The 20,861-nt window shown below is 41.5% G+C and overlaps 1 protein-coding gene across 1 annotated transcript in view; it reads right to left on the bottom strand.

Annotated features, from left to right (window-relative positions):
• The window catches only part of ptprq (protein tyrosine phosphatase receptor type Q), a gene marked incomplete at its 5' end in the record, with an annotated part of 65,166 nt that overhangs the window by 29,990 nt on the left and 14,315 nt on the right, over positions 1-20,861 (bottom strand). The window contains 17 exons of the mRNA XM_079567592.1: positions 286-567; positions 661-768; positions 1,042-1,221; positions 1,299-1,463; positions 2,863-3,292; positions 3,358-3,521; positions 6,269-6,415; positions 6,615-6,743; positions 8,344-8,572; positions 8,944-9,143; positions 10,554-10,629; positions 12,688-12,802; positions 12,869-12,971; positions 14,731-14,842; positions 18,146-18,306; positions 20,023-20,283; positions 20,356-20,524. Coding sequence (XP_079423718.1) covers positions 286-567; positions 661-768; positions 1,042-1,221; positions 1,299-1,463; positions 2,863-3,292; positions 3,358-3,521; positions 6,269-6,415; positions 6,615-6,743; positions 8,344-8,572; positions 8,944-9,143; positions 10,554-10,629; positions 12,688-12,802; positions 12,869-12,971; positions 14,731-14,842; positions 18,146-18,306; positions 20,023-20,283; positions 20,356-20,524 — 3,031 coding nt within the window. The remainder of the gene's footprint in view (positions 1-285; positions 568-660; positions 769-1,041; positions 1,222-1,298; positions 1,464-2,862; positions 3,293-3,357; positions 3,522-6,268; positions 6,416-6,614; positions 6,744-8,343; positions 8,573-8,943; positions 9,144-10,553; positions 10,630-12,687; positions 12,803-12,868; positions 12,972-14,730; positions 14,843-18,145; positions 18,307-20,022; positions 20,284-20,355; positions 20,525-20,861) is intronic.

Consider the following 20,861-nt stretch of genomic DNA (forward strand, 5'->3'; position numbering starts at 1 on the left):
TGATTTTGCGTTAATATTTGCAATCGCAACATCGGGAATCGGACTAATTTACTCAATCATCTGCCATATTATAAGGAGGTTGTGGAGATTTATGAGATATAATGAATAATGGGCATTCGAAGAGGTACAATCCAGAAAAAAAACATTTATCCAAAGTGTTTAAACACAAATAGCAGGTGTATTTATTATTTCTATTGTTTGGCATTTCATGCCTGGTAAACTGAACTGTAAGCTTGATTAATAAAATAACCTAAAACCAAATAAATGAAAGCAAATTTCCCATACCATCCTCCCCGGATAGCAGCTGTAAAGTGCCTGATGTCTGGTTTCCGTGGCCATGGCGGGTGTACGCTTTCACCGACACTGTGTAGTTGGAGAAAGGCTTAAGGTCCGTCAGTGTGGCTCGGTTTGTATCGACGCGCAGCGAAGTGGAGAATGTGTCATTCCCATAGCTGAGTTTATAATACTGAATGACTCCGTTGGCCTTCTCCGGGGGAGACCAGGACAGGGTGGCGGTGGAGGGGCTGGTCTCGACCACAGTGAGGTCCGTGACAGGCGACTCTGGCTCTGTGGATGTGGAGAAGAGAGAGGAAGGACAGTTTCCGGTCAGGCTGAATGAATATGGACAGAACACTGGTGTTTAGGGCAGTTCAAACATACCATCTTCCAAAGTGTGAACCATGATGTAGTCGTCATCGCTCAGATCACTTTCTCCCACAGCTGTAGAGGCCGCCACCCCGAGTTTATAACCTGTGTATTTTTCTAAATCTAGATAAGAGCAAGGGAGGAGACATATGTAAAAATGTATGCTTCAACAGCAAACGTTAACAGGGGCTCTTGAACTGAGATCTGGAGTCTGTAGTGTTGGACATTTGGCAAAATATCCAACACTTCAACTTTAAAGTAGGCTACAGATAACAGCTCAAGAGCCCTCCACCATGACAGACAACTCCTGCGTGACTGAGGACGTACACAAACCTCACAGCAAAGCTTCCAGATGGAGAAATGAGTAAGTCAATGCACATGTCATCTTTTACTCACCTGTAATCAGTAAACTCGTCTCATTACTCTCCCACTGCAGCTTTTGGTTTTCGTGCAGTTTGACCCCGTAGATGGTGTAATGCGTGATGCGCCCGTTTGGGTTGACAGGAGGGACCCAGCTCACGAGCACGGAAGAGGAGCTGATGTTCTGGTAGGTGACGTTCATCACAGAGCTGGGAACTGAGCCAACAACACACATCCGCTGTTTAGTAGTGTTGTCATTAAGCGCCGCATAGTCATAATGATAACGTGTTTACCCTGCTCTCGGGTCGACTCCATGATGTCGGCAGCGGGGCCCTCTCCCACCGTTGTAAAGGCGCTGACCCTGAACGTGTACTCGGTGAACGGGTTCAGGTCTGACACCAGGTAAGACATCTCCTCAGGCAAAACCCCCAGCACCTGCTCTTTCACCATCACACCGACTGCACACACACACACGATTACAGCTATTTCATGGAGCCAGTGATGTGACTGTAGTGAGGCACCTCTTGATATTGTAGCAAGTGAACTTTCACATAGGCAGAGCAAGAGGTGTCCACACATGTCCCATTGAGGTCACTTTTTTCTTGCTTTTTGTTTTGTTTTTAGATTAGTTTTAGATTTCTATAATGCCAAACGGTAGAAAATGTGAACGGTTAAGGTGGGAGTTAAGGGGTTCAAAGCAGTTTGAGAGACTTAAGCCGTACTAAGTAACTCTTCCCCCTAGAGGCCATAAGCGCAACTGCAGGTGTTGTAGCAAGTTGCGATTTTTTTAACTTATTAATTGTTCGTGAGAGTAAAAACAATGCTGACAGAAAAGACAAAGGGAGAGGGGGATATTGTACTAATTACACAATGTAAATATTTTTTTCACTCATACTTGGCAAATACTGTTTAGGTGGTGCTAGCCTGCAGTTAGCTTTGCCCGTTAGCCTGTTAGCTTCTTCTTCGTGATTCCATTAGTGTGTATTGGTGATTCTGGTCCGGTGGTAGTCAAGTTGCAATTGTGGTTTTATGGCCAGAGACCAGGGGGGAGATAAAAGACCCTCCAATCATCCCATTAACACTTGTATTACATCCAGAGGGACTATGAAAAGGATTTATTAAGATAAACAAGTTACTTAGTACTGCTTTAAAGGGATAGTCTGTAAGTTTGCAAATAGAGTGAAATTTTCTTTAACCAGAAAGCCACCCCTAGTTTGCAAAACGAGGAGAGGGAGAAACTTTCGAAAAAGTAAATGATCAAGCTCCCTCCCCCTCTCCTCCTGACTGGACCTGACAGGCCGGTACACAGGAATGTTCATCACATTGGTCAAAGTGATTAGTTGCTGAAATCAGCAAAGGGAGGGACTTTAGAAAATACATCATTATTTAGTAATACTTATGTTATGTAAAATTTCAGACCCAAGTACACAATTATACACAATATTAGTGACATGTAAACCTTCAGACTATCACTTTAAACCAATGAATGCTATTGAAAAAGGTTCTGCAGGTGTTTCTCTCTTACAATCACAGTGAAAAGACGTGTCATTTAGCTAATCTATTTTTCCATCGTAGTTAATTTTATGACGCTTTATTATTCATTTTATTGCTAGTTTTTATGTTTTATGTTGCACAATTGGCCAATAAAATTAATACACTGGAGTTTGCGATTGTACCTTCCCTGACAATGGCAGTAAAGCCGATTCTGATCTCAAAAGAACTATTAATTGTGTCTAGTAATTGCCTTAGAGCAAAAAAATTCAGTCCAGTTGCCAAATTTGGAAACCACCACTGCAAAGGAAATGTAATCTTGGAGCCCTGCCACATACTTTGGACATCCATATTAAAGTGGGTTACCTGTAACGCCAGTGCCTGTAGTGTAAGCCGTGTAGCGTCCTGTCGACACATCGCGCGTGCTCATGTAGTGATACCCAGTGGTCATAGAGTCAGCGGTCACGTCTGTCCTGGTCTGCCGTGTGAGCCAGGGGGGAAGTGTTGCGGGCGGCGCAGAGGTGACCGAGAAAGCAGCGGTGGCACTGTCTGAGGTGTGGCTATGGGTGCTGTCGTATGTAGAAACGGGCCCTTGGGTGAGTGCAGTGACACCCAGGTTTTCGGTGGTGTGAGCGTCTGTTTCGGCGGTGGAAGCAGAGGAGTCAGTGGCCGGAGAGTGCGTGTAAACTGAAGGAGTGAAGGCGGGCGGCGATGTGATCAAAAAGGCATGTCTCTTACTCCTCCCCGGGCTGTCAGTGAGCGTCTGCTCCTCGAACAAGCCAGTCGTACTCTCATTCTGCAGGGAGAAAACATTTTATATGTCTTTTCCTTTTCCAAAGAATAACACTATATAGGACTGACCAGTGGTGTTGAGAGGGTGATGTCCTGCAGTAGCATTGACCCCACCAGCACCAGCAGCTTGTACTGAGTGATGGGGCCGTTGGGCTGGGCAGGACTTCTCCAGCTCACTCTGATGGAGACTGAGTCCTCTGCTTCTGCAGACAGCTCCTGAACAGCACTGGGGGCTGAGCACACACTCACAGTCAGACACAAATGTACAATTTAACAAAATACATTCCATCTCGTTTCACTGGTATCGTTGTCTCTCAAGTTATTCGGTAACACTTTAGATTACAACCCCTACGTTCCATGTGTACACTGCGTTCCAAATTATTATGCAAATGACATTTTTCTGAGATTGTTAATTGGCAACTTAAATGAGAGTCAGCATAATTTACAAGTCTTTAACTTTTAGAGGATCATTTGAATGTGGTTGAAAAAACCTCCCAGTGATAACAGTATTTTTTTCAAAAAGAAATATGGTAAAAAAAAACCTCAAAATCTATTGTTCCAAATTGTTATGCAACTCATCGTTTCAATACATTTTAAAGCTTGTAATTAACTGAAAATTGTCATTTGTTGAATTTGCAGAATCAGGAGGTCATATTTACTGAAATCAAACAGGTCAAGTTATATTTTAGATCTTTATTTATATAGCGCCTTTCACAGACATAGTCACAAAGCACTTTACATGAGACAATTATACATTCACTCCATACTCAGTGATGGTAAGCTACGTTTTGTAGCTTCAGTTTCAGTTTCAGAGACTGACAGAAGCGCTATCGCAACTGCACACGTCTGCGCCAATGGTCCCTCTGACCACCACCAAACATTCACTCACACACATCATTCATCCTGGCCTATTGTACATGTTTTTAGTGGTAGAGATGCAGACATGAGGAGAACATGCAAACTCCACACAGAAAGACCCCGTCCAGGTGGGAATCGAACCCTGGACCTTCTAGCTGTGAAGAACGAGCGCTAACCACAGTACTACCGTGCCGCCCGAACATAGGACCTTTTTTTGATGGCTTAAAAATTCTTGCATCCATTAAACTTGTGAGTTTTTGTAGAGTTTCTGCTTGGATTTGTTTGCAGGATGTCATAATAGCCTCCCAGAGCTGCTGTTTGGATGAAAACTGCCTCCCACCCTCATAGAAGTTTTGTTTGTTGAGGCTCCAAAGGTTCTCAACAGGGTTGAGGTCAGGGGAGGAGGGGGTCCACATCATGAGTTTCTCTCCTTTTATGCCCATAGCAGCCAGTGATGCAGAGGTTTTCTTTACAGCAGGACATGGTGGGTTGTCATGTATGAAGATGATCTTGTTCGGGAAAACACGGCTCATCTTTTTGTACCATAGAAGAAAGTGGTCTGTCAGAAACTCCAAGCCAACATGACTCTGCCCCCTCCTTGCTGACGTCACAGCCTTGGTGGGACATGGTGGCCATTCACCAAGCATCCACTACTCCATCCATCTGACCATCCAGGGTCACACAGCCTCATCAGTGAACGAGACTGTTTGAAAATGAGTCTTTGTGTATTTCTGAGCCACTGCAGCCGTTTCTGTTCACGAGCTTCAATTGCCAGTTTAGGGGAGGCCGATAAAAGGTTTATGCACAACTTCAGCCTCTGCAGGGTCTTCACCTTGATGTTCGGGGGACTCCAGAGGCACTAGTAGCTTCAAATACCTGATTGCTGATTTGCAGCAGCTGTTCTATTAATCTGATGTATTTGTCTGGCAGAAACCGTCCTCATTGTGTCTTTATCTGCAGAAACCCGAGTGTGTCTGAATCAGCCACAAATCTTTTAACAGTATGATGATTAAGCTTAATCTTTCATGAAACATCAATGGTTCACATTCCTAGACCAAGGCATTCAACTATTTCACGTTTTTCATCAGCAGAGAGATCCTTTTTCTTTCCCATATTGCTTGAAAATGGTAGTCTGCTTAATAATGTGGAACGTCCTTTTTCAGTAGTTTTTCCCTTAACTGGGTTTATCTGACAACTCGTCACTGGCATGATGATTAGTCAGTGATTCAAAGAGCCCTGATACACAATACCATCCATGTTTCATTGATTTTTTTTTTTTTTTACACTGAAATACAATTTGCAAAATCATTTGGAACGCGGTGTTGATACAGTGAACAAGAAAGTAAATCCACATGTAAGTACAGGTAATTGAACACTAAGTGCAAGATGTAACAAAGGTGTATTACATGCAGGTGTACATGTAACAAAGGCGTACAAGGTGCAATAAAGGTGTGCACAGCGTCTCACTATAGAATACAGCCCTCACTGAAGTACAGTTAGGTATGTTGTATTTGCACATTAGTTATACAGTAATTTCCCCTTGTTCCACCTTGTTACTCTTTATTTTTCTCTGTTCCCTCCTGTTTCGTGCACATACAGACTATAGTGTCTCAATTTAGATTACAGCCCATGTTCACGTGTAGTTACACATTAGGTTTGGTGTATTTGCGCATTAGATATGTGTTAATGTTTGCCAATTTATGACACTAGTATGCCCTTTATAAGGCTGGCACATCTATATGACACATGCAATTGCACATTGTGCACCTTTGTTACACTTTGTACACCTTTGTTACACCTTTTTTCACCTTTGTTACACTTTGTACACCTTTGTACACTTTGATGTGTAATGTGTAATTACTTTCTTGCTCTCTGTACCTACATGTGGAACTCCAGGGCTATAAATCTTCAGTGTTACCAGTCATTCATATAAATACACACTCTGACTCCATCTTCTCATACATCAGTCCCTCCTGTCCAGTGTCTCGTCCTTGAGGAAGATATTTCTTAACATTCTTTCTCTTCATTCCATTGTTGACATCTCTACACTCCACATTTCTACCTGTCTGCCTATGTCAGTCTGGTAGAAATGCTTGTACTTTGAGTACAAGCCTCTCCTCACCTTCAGCTGGAGTGATGAGACGTCTCTCGGCTGCTGGACCAAGTTCTCCAGCCGCTTTGGCTCGTACAACCACAGTGTACATCGTGTAAGGCATGAGACCGGACAGCTCAAAGCTCGTGTCGAAAATGGTTTCATTGAGAAAGTAACCTAGAAAGGAGGGTCATTTTCAGATACTTGAAACGCTGAGGTTCCTCTCAGACGGGGACAGGTGAGCGTTTGTATTACTAACAATGATCACAGTGTGTTCCCATCCATTTCTCCAAAATTGCACACTAACTATAGTCCTTTGACCCGTTCCCATCAGCATAAAACTCTTGCAGTGTTGTCTGAAAGCCACCATTATTACCTGTGGGTCCATAAAGGTTCAGGACGTAGCTGAATCTCCCCGTCACGATTGTAGGAGGACTCCAGGACAACAGAATGAACCGAGACGTCATGTTCAGCACTGACAGGTTTTGTGGCGAGTCCTCCGGTGCTGTGGGAAAAGGAAAATGCACATCATGTTTAGCCAATTTGCTATAGTTATATCTTTTAAAGATATTGCATCTGCCTGATTTATGTCTTTGAGGATTATAATGTGTTTTTTCTATTTTAATGATATCTGGGAACCAGATGTTTACATACACTATACAAAAAACACATCTATTTTTCTCAGTGTCTGACATTAAACCAGAATTAACTTTTTTAGGTCAATTAGAATTTAAAAAAAAAAACTTATATTAGCTAAATGCCAGAAGAATGAGGGATAGGTATTTTTTGTATATATATATATATTTAAAAAAATCTTACTTTGGGTGCAATTTCAAGACGCCTGAAGGTGCCATGTTCAATGGTTCTAACAATTATATGCATATAAAAAAGATGGAAATGTCCAGCCATCATACAGATCAGAGAAAAGGCGGGTTCTGTGTCCCAGAGATGAACGTGCTGTGGTTTGAAATGTGAATATCTAACTGAAACTGGTGAGAGTGTGTCATTATACAGAGTGAAGCAAGCATTGTCCCGATATGGGCTGAGAGGGCACTCTGCCAGGAAGAAACCCTTACTCCGAAAGAAACATCAAAAAGCCAGTTTGGAGTTTGCACATGCACACAAGGATAAAGACTTTTTGGAAAAATATACTATGGTCTGATGAAAAAAACATTTTCAACTGTTTTATAATGACCATCGTTTGGAGGAAAAAGGGAGAATCTTGCAAGCCTGAGAACACCATCCCAACTTTGAAATACGGGGGTCAGCATCATGCTGTGGGGTTGTTTTGCTACGGGAGGAAGTTCCAAATGGACAATTACCCAAAGCAAACTGCTAAACTGGTTACAAAGTGGCTTAAGGATAACAAAGTCAGTGTTTTGAAGTGGTCATCACAAAGTCCTGAACTCAATCCAGTTGAGGACATATGGGCAGAGCTGAAAAGGCATGTCACGCAAGGTGGCTACAAATTTGTCTCAGTTACACCAGTTCTGTTTGGAGGAATGGACCAAAACTCCTGCCAATGATTGTGAGAAGTTTGTGGAAGGATGTGCAATACCATTGTGCATTGCGCCTTGGGGGGTCCGCTGCTGTAAACAATATGGCGTCGCGAGCTGTCATTGAAGAAACTAATATTAATCTTCCAAATACCATAAAAAAATATCCAATTCCACTGAACCAAAGATTAAGAAAATCTGTACCTTTTTATCTCCTGATTTTGAAAAGTCAGTCGGGAAAAAAGCTCTTGTTAACTTTGTGTTTGCACTGCTTTGTAGTTCCAGTTTACGTTTATGATTGTTGGAGCAATTACAAGCACAGCAGAAGCTGTTTTTCATCATTGTTTAGCTGTAGCTTCACCCGCACTCAAAGGCCTCCAGGTAGTAGCTACCCCCCAAGGCGCAAAGCATTATGGTGTATGTGCAAGTAGTGAATTCTGGTTTCATGTCAGACACTGAGAAAAAATGCATGTCTTTTTATTAAGTGCGTGTAAACATCTGGTTCACATTGTCTCTGACTGTGCTCAAACTCCACACAGAAAAGCTTCACCTCGAACCCAAGGCCCCTCCCTCTGTGACCTCAAGAGTGCCAACCGCTGTGCCACACACCTGCTTCCGGCATGAAGAGCATGGTGGAGTGGATCTGCCCCTCTCCCTCGGAGGTGAAGGCGGATACTTCAAAGAGGTACGGCGTGAAAGGCCGCAGCTGATCCACTCCCACTGATATGGGCACTTTCCACACGGCAGCCGGGGGAACCGCTGAGAGGGTGATGGGGGGAGAGGAGGCCGTCATCTCCAGAGGACTCACAGTCGCGCGCGAGAGGATTTCGGCTGCATCCTGGCGAGACAGACACAGACACAGTCCAGACACAGTTCAAAGACCATGATACACATTTCCAGCAATATATAAAGGCTTATATGTACAAAAAAATGGAAAGTGAAATTGATTGATGACCAAAATATCACAAAAATATCAACAATCATTTTTGAGTCAATAAAAATCAAAAGCTCTGAGTCTGAGCATAGGAGAGATTTATTCTGTTGCAAAGGGTGTGACATTTTGCACATTCATTGTTTTTCCCACTGTTATGTAATATTGTTCCCCAATTGAGGATGTTGTGTCTAGTTTTAGGAATAGTCGGTGTATTTGGTTTGTACTGACTCAAAATCATTTCAGTAGTATGAAAAAAGAGGAAACAAAGGCGTTACGTTGCAGTGTGGCAGAGCGATGCTCATGATCTCCTCAGCATTGACATCCAGCCTGCGGACTATCAATCCACTCCGGGCATTTTTGGCCCTGATGCTGAACTTTGTGATGAGACCATTGGTGCGTTGAGGAAGATACCAGGTCACCACCACGTACGAGTAGTTCTGGGCAAATGCAGTCAAATTGGTGACAGGTCCAGGAGCTGCAGAGAACATGTAAAACATATAACACAGAGCCATGTGCTGCTGTTGAAATAATAATGTAATAAATATGTAACACAGAGCCATGTGCTGCTGTTGTAATAATAATGTAATAAACATGTAACACAGAGCCATATCTGCTGTTGTAATAATAATGTAATAAACATGTAACACAGAGCCATGTGCTGCTGTTGTAATAATAATGTAATAAACATGTAACACAGAGCCATATCTGCTGTTGTAATAATAATGTAATAAACATGTAACACAGAGCCATGTGCTTCTGTTGTAATAATAATGTAATAAACATGTAACACAGAGCCATGCGCTGCTGTTGTAATAATAATGTAATAAACATGTAACACAGAGCCACGTGCTGCTGTTGTAATAATAATGTAATAAACATGTAACACAGAGCCACGTGCTGCTGTTGTAATAATAATGTAATAAACATGTAACACAGAGCCATGTGCTTCTGTTGTAATAATAATGTAATAAACATGTAACACAGAGCCATGCGCTGCTGTTGTAATAATAATGTAATAAACATGTAACACAGAGCCATGTGCTTCTGTTGTAATAATAATGTAATAAACATGTAACACAGAGCCATGCGCTGCTGTTGTAATAATAATGTAATAAACATGTAACACAGAGCCATGCGCTGCTGTTGTAATAATAATGTAATAAACATGTAACACAGAGCCATGTGCTGCTGTTGTAATAATAATGTAATAAAGATGTAACACAGAGCCATGTGCTGCTGTTGTAATAATAATGTAATAAACATGTAACACAGAGCCATATCTGCTGTTGTAATAATAATGTAATAAACATGTAACACAGAGCCATATCTGCTGTTGTAATAATAATGTAATAAACATGTAACACAGAGCCATATCTGCTGTTGAAATAATAATGTAATAAACATGTAACACAGAGCCATATCTGCTGTTGTAATAATAATGTAATAAACATGTAACACAGAGCCACGTGCTGCTGTTGTAATAATAATGTAGTAAACATGTAACACAGAGCCATGTGCTGCTGTTGTAATAATAATGTAATAAACATGTAACACAGAGCCATGTGCTGCTGTTGTAATAATAATGTAATAAAGATGTAACACAGAGCCATGTGCTGCTGTTGTAATAATAATGTAATAAACATGTAGCACAGAGCCACGTGCTGCTGTTGTAGTAATAATGTAATAAACATGTAGCACAGAGCCATGTGCTGCTGTTGTAATAATAATGTAATAAACATGTAACACAGAGCCATGTGCTGCTGTTGTAATAATAATGTAATAAAGATGTAACACAGAGCCACGTGCTGCTGCTGTTGTAATAATAATGTAATAAACATGTAACACAGAGCCATGCGCTGCTGTTGTAATAATGTGTCACACTCACGAGACTCTGCAGTCTTTATGTATAAGGATTTGGTAAAGGCTCCTCTATTATTGCCATTGGAGGAAAGAGCAGCTACCTAGGAGGGAAGGAACAGGGCAAATCAGATTAAAAAGGCAGAAACATATTATTTGAATAAATGTTTGTGTACAATAAACTGTGACTAACATTGAAACTATGTAGAAGGCACTAACTCAAAGGGCATTTATCATTGTCCCTTTATCAGGAAGTGCTTCATATTAAGGTAAACATGCACTTCATCCTCGACAATCCCAATTGATTAGTTATTTTTCCCTCTACATTTTGCCCATCCTTCAAAGCTGCAGACCTGTCAGGAGCAAGGGGGTCTGCCAGGGGCGGACTGGGACTGAAAAACGGCCCTGGACTCTGACCAGCCTGGCCCAAATTGGCGTAAATGCGACACTTCCACAAATACATATGTTAACATCTTACCCCGTCACACTGTCGCTGCGTTTTCGTCACATTTTTGTTGTATTTTCATTACTTTTTTTGTGGGGGTTTTTGCTGTGTTTTTGTCAAATTTTTTCTCACTTTTTGTGGATTTTTGTTTGCTTTTTGTCTTGTTTTCGCCGTATTTTTTGTTCTGTTTTCATCCTTGTTTTTGTTTTTATTATCCTTTTTTTGTTATTTTGATGCTTGTCTTCTAAGCTTTTATATGTGGGTAAAGTTGGTTAAGGCGGGGGGTAAGAGGTTAAGGATAAAATTGAGAGGACCGGTGGCCCTATAGAGCCAGTGGCCCTTCTGTGCTCTTCCAGAATGGACATATGGCCAGTCCTCAGGGCCCAGAGCCCAGGGCCCATTCTCCAGATAGTTAGATAGGTTTGTAGTCAGGACGTCTTAGCATGTTTTGGGTTGAAGGGGGGCATCGTATTCACAAAAAAACATCCAGACGGAGCATGATTACTTCACACAGAAAGCCCAGGGAAAAAACCTGGGGACTTCTTCTGTGAGTCATTCACCCAATCTGAAAAAGCTGATGCTGTTGATGTAACGCTGATAACAGTCATGAATCTTCAAAAACAAAGCCTGTGTTTGATAGCATGTGTCTGTTTAAAGGTCAGGGCGGGTTCATGTATTCTGAAAACTAATAAGCATGATCACGTTCAGCTCAGTGACAACAGACTGTGGAAAGAGCCCAGGCTGATCCATAGATCCATTTACCTGCTGAATAATGCAGCCGGGATCAATTACCCACATTCAGCCAAATCCAGACAATAGCTCCGTCCGATTTGAGTGAGTAGGCTGCAATATGGCGCTTATTATAACAAATCAAAACAATACCTTCCTTTGAAAGAGGTATTATACTTTTTATTGCCTTTGCAAAACAATCAAGGTCATCACAAGGACACAGTCATTTATAGAAGATAATGTTATAATGGCCAGTCATTTTGTACAAACTCATATGTAATAAGTCAATAAAACAAAAGGCCAATCATTTAAGATTTGTAAGCTTTTGTAAATTAAGTTTTGACAATCCTGACGTGCCACACGTACAGCGTAAGTGATTGCTGTTATTTTGCACTATAGACAATAGCCTGTCACATTTCATCCTCAAGAAGCCAGTCCAGTCGATAAAACCTTTACTTTGAATCATTCCTTGACGTTTAACCACAGGTTTATGTTCATATCAGACTAGGTTTAAAGGTACACTATAAACATTTCAGATTATACTGATGACGGCAAAACAAAACATGCTCCTAATGACGAGCTCGACACAGAAAAGTCTGTTTGTTATAGTGGGTAATTAAAGAATGGATTTGGAAAGGGCATTAACCTATTTAAATTATATTTGGCTCCATGGAGACGTCCCGCTCCGTGTAAAGTTATGATGATAAAAAATATATGTAATAATATACACGCTTGTATTATATTCTGTTTATTGGGTTAAATATTACGCATTGTGGCTTTAAGCTGTAGTCAATATTATTTGTAGAAATGTGTGGCCTCACTGCGGGTCTTTGAAAACGAAGTCATTGTGTTTGGAACAGGTCAGAGTTCAGCAGAGGTAAAAGAAAAATAACTTTCGTAACACTTCAGATTAAAGCCAGCAAGTTCTACGTGGAGGAACAGGTAAGTACACATTAAAGTACATAATAATGTGTAACAATATATGTACCTGAAACTGGTATGTAGAGCCGGATATTAAGTCATTCACAAGATACACAGGGGAATCCTGATCCACCATTGTTTCTGTGAAGTCCGTGGCGGGATAGGGACACACCTCTCGGTACCTGCAAGAAATCAGCGTTTTTATTACCTGTATTTTGAAAAGTATTTTAGGATTACAGTAATAGTACCTGATAATAAAATTTGTGTATCTTGTATCTATCATAATCCAGGACAGCAAAATACCATTGGTGCCTGAAGTGTGACCCTCCAGATCTAACGGCGTAGGAGGAACTAGGGAGAAAATGAAATATCAGCTGTTATTTGATGAGGAATGTAGATGTCTGTGCTTATCAGATGCAGGACTGTTTTGGGACCAAAATGGATGAATAAGCCTTTACACAGCGCTGACATTTCAGTGACATTCACTTCAGGGCTATTCACGCTTTGGTTCAAAAGCCCGGGCTAAAGTTACTACAGATAAATCAAATACACAAGAGAGCACTAGATCCACACCCAAACAGTATCTAGGACAGGCCACAATTACAACAGGTGCGTCTGTAAATCAGAATCCATCGCAGCGAAAAAGGATTTAAAACAATAAGCAACTGTTTGCCACTCCTGGATAAAATCACTATCTCTCGATTCCAGGTCACCCCTCATGTCATCATTGTCCAATCTTAGTCAGTAAGTTCAGCGCTCGTCCTAGTCAAATATGAGCTATTCACTGTGCCATCAAGGTCTTTCAAATAAGCTTTGAACCAAGTACAAGTCTGAGTACACGCTGTATGTCCTGTTCATCAGCAGGTTAGGCAGTCCAAGTCCATGTCAGAATATTTGATTAAATAGTTCATAAGACCTTCATCAGGGAACATGCCAAATCGAAACATTGATCATATCCAAATAAATTATTTTTGCAAGGTTGGCAGTGTGCGGGAATTTTTATTTTTATTCATGTACGCTGGGATCTTCCCTCATCTCCTATGCACCTGCCATAAGTGATTGATGCGTGAAGTTTTTCTTAGGGATGCACCGATCCGAAACTGGTATCGGATATCGGAGCTCATACCAGCATCCAAATATCCAAACCTGAGCCAATACCAGTTTTGGCTCTCACCACCTTAAAAACAAAGCTTTCACCAACTAAACCTAAGTGAATATGGACAGGCTGTATATGTCATTCTGAAGCCAAGAACATGGAGTGTTTTTGATCGCAACAGCATGCTATTGCTTGCAGTTACTAATCAAGGCTGGGTCAGAGACTATGATAGAAACACCTAAAGTGGCCTAATAAAAGAAGAAGAAGAAGAAGACGAGAAGATCTTTATTTATATAGCGCCTTTCACAGAAAATGAGTGACCAAAAAAGATATTAGTGATGATCAGATCACTTTATGTCAGCTGTTTATATTAATGTAAAAGGCTGTCTCAAGGATAATGTAGAAAATCCAGTGTTTTTCCATTATTATTTAAAAATGTAATTAATAATTGATCTGTAACATCATGACAAGAAAAGATAAGACTTTATTGATCTTAAAATGGAGAAAAGAGGACCATTCACCTTTTCACTCACTCAAGTTTTTTGGTATCGGTTAATATCGGATATCGGCAGACACTCAAACCCCCAATATCGGTATCGGAAGAAAAAAAGCTGGATCAGTGCATCGCTAATATTTCTTCTATTCTGTAAATAATTCATAATCATCACCTTTCTGTTTCCCAAGATATGAGGTGCAATATTACAACAGTAATGTTAATTTATTCACAGTTACAAAAACTATCTAAAAGATCTAAAAGTTTTGGTTCTCAGGGCGACTATCCAATCAGAGAGCAGACTGAGCTCCACACCTTGGGTAGCCATATCCTATGGTTAAAACCAGCTTTACTTCCCTGTTTCCAATCAAGTCCTAATTAGTGCTAGTGCAGCCTCCTGTAGTTAAAGCTCAGTGACTGACTTACACTGAGTGATAAACCCAGTCGGAGTTGAAGTGCCTTTTACTTATGTAGCATGTGTGTGTGAAAGAGTGAGCCAGTCAGAGAGATGGATGACTGACCGCTGTCCCTGGTGCTGATCATGCGGCTGACCCCGGGGCTGATGTTCGAGGAGGCTGCCACCGACACGGTCACACTGTAGTCTGTGGAAGGACTCACACTCACCACTTGTGCCTGAAAACACAACACGCACATCACACCGGGCCCTATCACGGATTCAAACAGCGCATAGAATATGGAGGAGTCGTGCGGAAACTGAACTGAGCAACGGTATTTCTCATTAGGGTCTAGGCATATTCCTTTATATTCAGCAGGGTAGTATGTTCTTGTACTAATTAAACATTTTATACTTCTAGTGGGACAAGGCCTCATGGAAGACCCAGGACACGCTGGTGGGACTATGTCTCCGAGCTGGCCTGGTGTCGTCTCGGGATCCCCCCAGAACAGCTGGAGGAGGTGTGTGTGGACCGGGAAGTGTGGGCATCTCTGCTGAGACTGCTGCCCCCGCGACCCGGCCCCGGATAAAGCGGAAGAAAATGGATGGATGGATGGATGGATACTTCCATCTTTCCTTGAATATTAATGCTCTTGGACATGTTTAAAATGTGCATGATGAACTGATTTGTGACTTTTTATGGTAAATTCATCTCTATCAGAGAATGCGGACGTATCATAGCATTTACTGTCAAGGCTAATTCACAACAGTTGGAATGGAATATCAAATTGAGACGGCAAAGAGTAATGAAACGCAGTAATATGTCCAAGCCAAGAGGAGGTCAGATTGCAGCCCACCCCTCAGTTTTCTCATATCAACTCCTTGATGTGAGAAAACTGAAATGCTGTTCGTAAAAGGCCTAAAGTGCACAGGACACATTAGACACAATTTCTGTGAAAACATAGTGAACACAACAGTATTTCAGATTTTGCAAAAAAAATGTGCCCAGCTTTCTTTAGTTTGACTATTTTTGTGATGTTTATAGTTTCACTTCTTTATTGGACACTGACAGGAAGTGACATAGATAGAGGCTAACAATTTTAAACTGCTGAAATGAGTCAAGCTGCAATAGAACTTTACCTCTACACATGTCACTTCCTGTCAGTATCTTCAAAGTTCTAATAACATTTGACCCTTCGGTGACCCAGCGGCTGTATGGGTGTTCAGCTTAGCGCCTTTACTTTCCATCCCGGTGGCTCCAATGATGCTTCAGGATCAATTTTATTTCAGCTTTTTTAGGATTTCTAGTAGGTATATGTAACCATGGATACGGTACAATCAGTGAAAACCTAGCAAACAATTGATCCTGGAGTGTCCTACAGGCCATTGGGATGGTAAGTAAAGGCGCTAAGCTAACCAACATAGCATCCGCTGGGTCACATAAAGGGTACGCATTAATATCAACTTTGTTTTTACATAGAAAGTTGCCTTGTGCACCTTTAAATTGCTGCTTCACTGAAATAAAATAATAATTATTACTTACAAGAGATGTTATCCATCTAAATGAGTCATATTTTCAAAAGCATTAAAGCCTGTATGCACTTTAAAAGCATAACTGCCAGTTCTAGTCTTTCACTCGCTCGATGTATGTGGCCCTGAACCAGAGGAGCCATGACCGATTTGAAAATATTGCTCCAACCTGCTGGATTTCGTTGGGCTAAACGTGACTCTCTCCAGTTTGTGAGTGCATTTCGCATATTTACACCTCTCATGTAACAGATGACCTGCGTTTTCAGGAAGCTCTCCTTGTTTTACTCGGCTGACTGCAAACAGCATTTGTACTGCTACAGCACAGCCTGTCAGACCCATACCTTATGTTATATCTCAGAAAAATGCCCTGGCCCATTCCGGTGACTCTGAAAGTACATCAGCAGCAGCAGCAGCAGTTCGCCACATGCATCAGAACACTCACGTTACCTCTCTGCGCACTTCAGAGCTGTGTAAAAGTGGCATTGCATGACTTTGCATTTGTCATTGACGCTCTCAAATGGGGTCATATGTTCTGAAATGTGCGGAATGGCTTGTTCCATACACATAGATTTCATTAACACTAAATCTATGTGTCCCACGTTAATCCCACTATAGAAGGAGGCTCCGTTTGCTTGATTCATGTCGACTGTAGGATTTTGCATTTTTGCCTATTGGAGTCCTCCATATCAGCTTAATCGTTTTTGGATTGAAGTTATAACGCTTAGCTTTAAATGTGCCATCTTTAGCAAGTCCAAAAAGCAACAGGAAAGTCAAAAATGTAAAAAAAATCTAGAAAACTTTAAGTGCATGTGACACATTGGACACAATTTCTGCTAAAACATAGTTAACACAATTAGATTTTGCACAAAAAAGAAAAAAAATTACCCAGCTTTCTTTAGTTTGACCATTTTTGTGATGATTCGTGATCACTTCCTTATTGGACACTGACAGGAAGTGACATTCAGAGGCAAACCATTTTAAACTGTTGCCGTGCCGACCATGTTACGTCAATGGGAAAGTAGTCAAACTGCAGTGGCGCTTTACCTCTATCTATGTCACTTCTTGTCAGCTTAAAATTCTAATAAAAATAACTTTTCTGCCAAACATTTCTTCATTAAAATGGCTGCTTCACTGAAATAAAATGAGAATTATAACTTTTAACAGTCTATCTAAACAAGTCATATTTTCAAAAGCAGTAATGCACTTTAAGAGCAAGCACACACGGTTCATATTCTTACCTGTGAGTGTCCTATGCAGAATAGAAGAAGCATTGATAAAAAGGCCATGCTATGGAGTGGGGTTAGTATGCAGCCCGGTTAGCAGGTAGAGGCCTCCACGGAAGAGCTGTCAATGCCCCAAACATGAGCCGCCGGATTGTCCAAGACAGGCACTGGCCCCACTGTCACTCATGCAGGCACGGGAAATCGATCATATTGGGTAGATTCAGCGCTTATCCTGGGATAATAAAGCCATTGTCTTTATAGCGCAGGGCTAACTGTCTCCCGGTGGACTGTGCGGCTCTACTGGGAGAGGTGCTTAAGTCAATGAATGATTCAGAGTCCAGCTCATGAGGACAACTTAATAATGAATGAGATCTATTACTTAAATATGTGTGTGAGTGTGTAAGGTTACATTTGGAGGTAAAGTGACACCTGCTTCAAGGTGGAGGGGGCGGGGCTTAGTGGAGGAAGGATACATAAATACAATGAGGCGTGTGCGGTGCAAAAATGATCCATCTCCATAATGAGGACTGACAGTCGAAAAGGAAAAGGGACGTTTCAGGAATTTTATTTTTACAGACTAACTGCTGTGTCCCCATTGACAGATACTTTGACTAGAAATGTTTTCACTTTGGAAGGAAAATCTCCTTTTAGAACTAACTCAAGAGGTTTTTGAATACAATCGTGTAGCTCTGTTAACATTTTGAGTGCAGTGGGTAAGAAAAGACAACAATCAAATCTAAATATATCATCACGATTGCTACAGAGCGCCAGGTGTCGATGTGTGAATACCTGGACATATCCATGGTGGGCGGGGCGCACCGTGATGCTGCCCTCCTCTGGTTGTAGGGTCACTTGATAATGATCCACACAGCCCTGTGCTTCCTGCCAGCGTAATGAGAACGCGTGGGCAGACACGTTTAGAAAACGCACTTCCTTCACTGGGGCTGGCACTCAGGACAAAGCACAGGACAGGCACAGTGTGAGTGAGTGGCTATTAAAGCCTGTGGTGTAAAACTGAGGAGAAGTCTATGGGAGAAGAGGTTTAAGATTCAAAACGCAGATGTTTATAACTTCATATCTCTGTAATTACTTTTCCTATCACATGAAGCCGATGCTGACATATCAATCAATCATCACGTGTGAACACAACTGGACTAAAGTGATTGTTTTCACCTTAAAATACTGCTTCAACCACAGAATTGTATCTAGCCTGGTGTCTATTTTAGGTAATACGATACATATTCACTAAACGTAAAAGTACAATATAGTTTACGCTACAGATGTGACAGGACATGTTTTGGACACACACAGTGTGACTGTTTTAATAAGAAAAAGTTCAGAAGCACTGCTTTAAGAAGTGTTTGGAAAATGGTAGGTCAGATTTACTAAATGTTCTTAAGAAGCCAAATACTCTTTAAAGATATGCTCCAAATTCACCAACATGACACTACAGTATGAACCACTCCATTATCACGGCCTTTACATCATATTGACCTTGAAAAAGACACAGCCTCTACACTTCCATGGAGATCATCATCAGAGGCCAGAAGTACTCAGTTATTCAAGTACATGTACTTGGGAAAGTTTTTAAAGTAATTGTTCTTTTTGTAGCAATTTTATCACACAATACTTTTTACTTCTACTTGCGTAATATCATTTTGGAATTATAAATACTTTTACTCCATAAATATATGTCCACAGTAATTAAGAAACGCTACATGCGACATATCAAAATGGATCAAAGTAAAATTATTTCAAGGTCTAAAAAGTAATTCTTTGGTTCCAGTTTTGTATCTTTAAGCAAATGATTCTGTTCAACCACAGGCATCTGTTCAAACTAATGGTTTGAACGTTGTTGTTTGCCTTGGCTATTGAGCCATTGGCCATTTCTATTAAAGGATACTCTGGTATATTTACGGGAACAACAGAACATAAGGTTTCACTGTACGTCGCTGAGAATCTCTCCCAGTTATTTTGTCCGTCTTAAAAGATAGGATATAGAAGTAATTTCTCTAAAACTGTTCTCTTTTTGGTCGACCCTCCAGCCCACCAATCTAGTACCATATTTAGCCCATATCCATTTACTATATCAACTCAATTCGATCGCCTAAAGGAAGCTTGGCAAAAGGACATTGGATTAAATATAACTGCATCTCAATGGACTAAAGCTCAAGACATCGTCCACTCATCTTCAATCTACAAAGGCTACACCTTTCAACAGTACGGCTTTCCAAAATGTTCTATGGGGTGAACACAGCTTGTGACTGGTGCGACCAGGAACAGGCTTCACTGGCTCACACTGTTTGTAAGTTTCCTAACATCGCAGCTTACTGGACTAATTTTGAATTGATATTTGATGTTTGTCAAATACAGTTACATCCTGATCCTGTGCTTGAACTTCATGTAGTACCCCAAGTAACTGCAAGCAGAAAACTGTTGTCAAATGTACTTCAGTGCTAGCTAGAAGACTGATGTCACTAAATTGGAAAACCTTTCAACCTATTTGTTACATGATGTCATGAAGCACGTTCAATCAGAAAAAATCAAATTTGAATTAAATTGAAAGCTTTGACATGGGGTCCGTTTCTGGGGTCCGAGGCCCATTAACTTTCACGCCCTCCGGTCAAAGCTTGCCCCCGATCTCTTATCTCTGCTGCTGTATCTACCTGTGCTTACTGTCAAAGAGGCAGCACGCCCCGCTGTCCCTCCTCTCACTCTTTCAACACTCAGGTTGTAAGTGCAGCCATCTTGGAGGCCCGTAACCACGGCGACACGCTCCTCCCTGTGCGCGGTGACCGTGCTGGTGACAGAGGCATTGACAGTGGTGATTCTGTGGAAGTCAAAGCCGCCGGCAGCTTTGTCCCAGCTGACGGAGACGGACGATGAGTTAACGTGGTCCACATGGAGTCCGCACACGGCTGCCGGGCCTGAAAACAAATCAGCGTTTAATGATATTTGTAAAATGGTGGATGTTGTAGATGTAGGATTAGGATTCTTACGTGTTGTGAAAACTCTGTGTGTGGCTTCGCTGAGGTCAGAGCCCAACGCGCTCAGAATGCTGATCCCGTACTCTGACCCGGGGGTCAAATGGCTTATCTCATAGCTCGAACTTTCAACCTTAACGCAGTCCCAAAACGATCTGTTCACCAAGTGTTGTCCATAACACAACTACAAAATAAAGAAGAGCGTTTAAGTCAGTCACCTTCAGCAGTCGTGCCCACAGTCAATGTTGTCAATTTCCCACAACACATTGACACAAAAACATTATCTCTCCATTTAATGTCGACATTTCAAGCGAGAAAAAAGTCATTGTTTTTGTTTTCCCCAAACTGCTTTCGACATAATGCTTGTTGACAGCGACAATAAAGTGTTTTTGTTGTAGTCTCCTGCTCGCTCATCCTCCCTGGCAGTGGCTCCGGCAGAGGTCATACATCTTTAAAAGGGTGGTAACCGAACCTGCGGTGTGCTGTCAACCGCTGCTTAGTGACCGACAACAGAGCACAGG

The sequence above is a fragment of the Gobius niger genome, assembly GCF_951799975.1.
Source record: "Gobius niger genome assembly, chromosome: 12".
NCBI classification, from domain to species: Eukaryota; Metazoa; Chordata; class Actinopteri; order Gobiiformes; family Gobiidae; genus Gobius; species Gobius niger.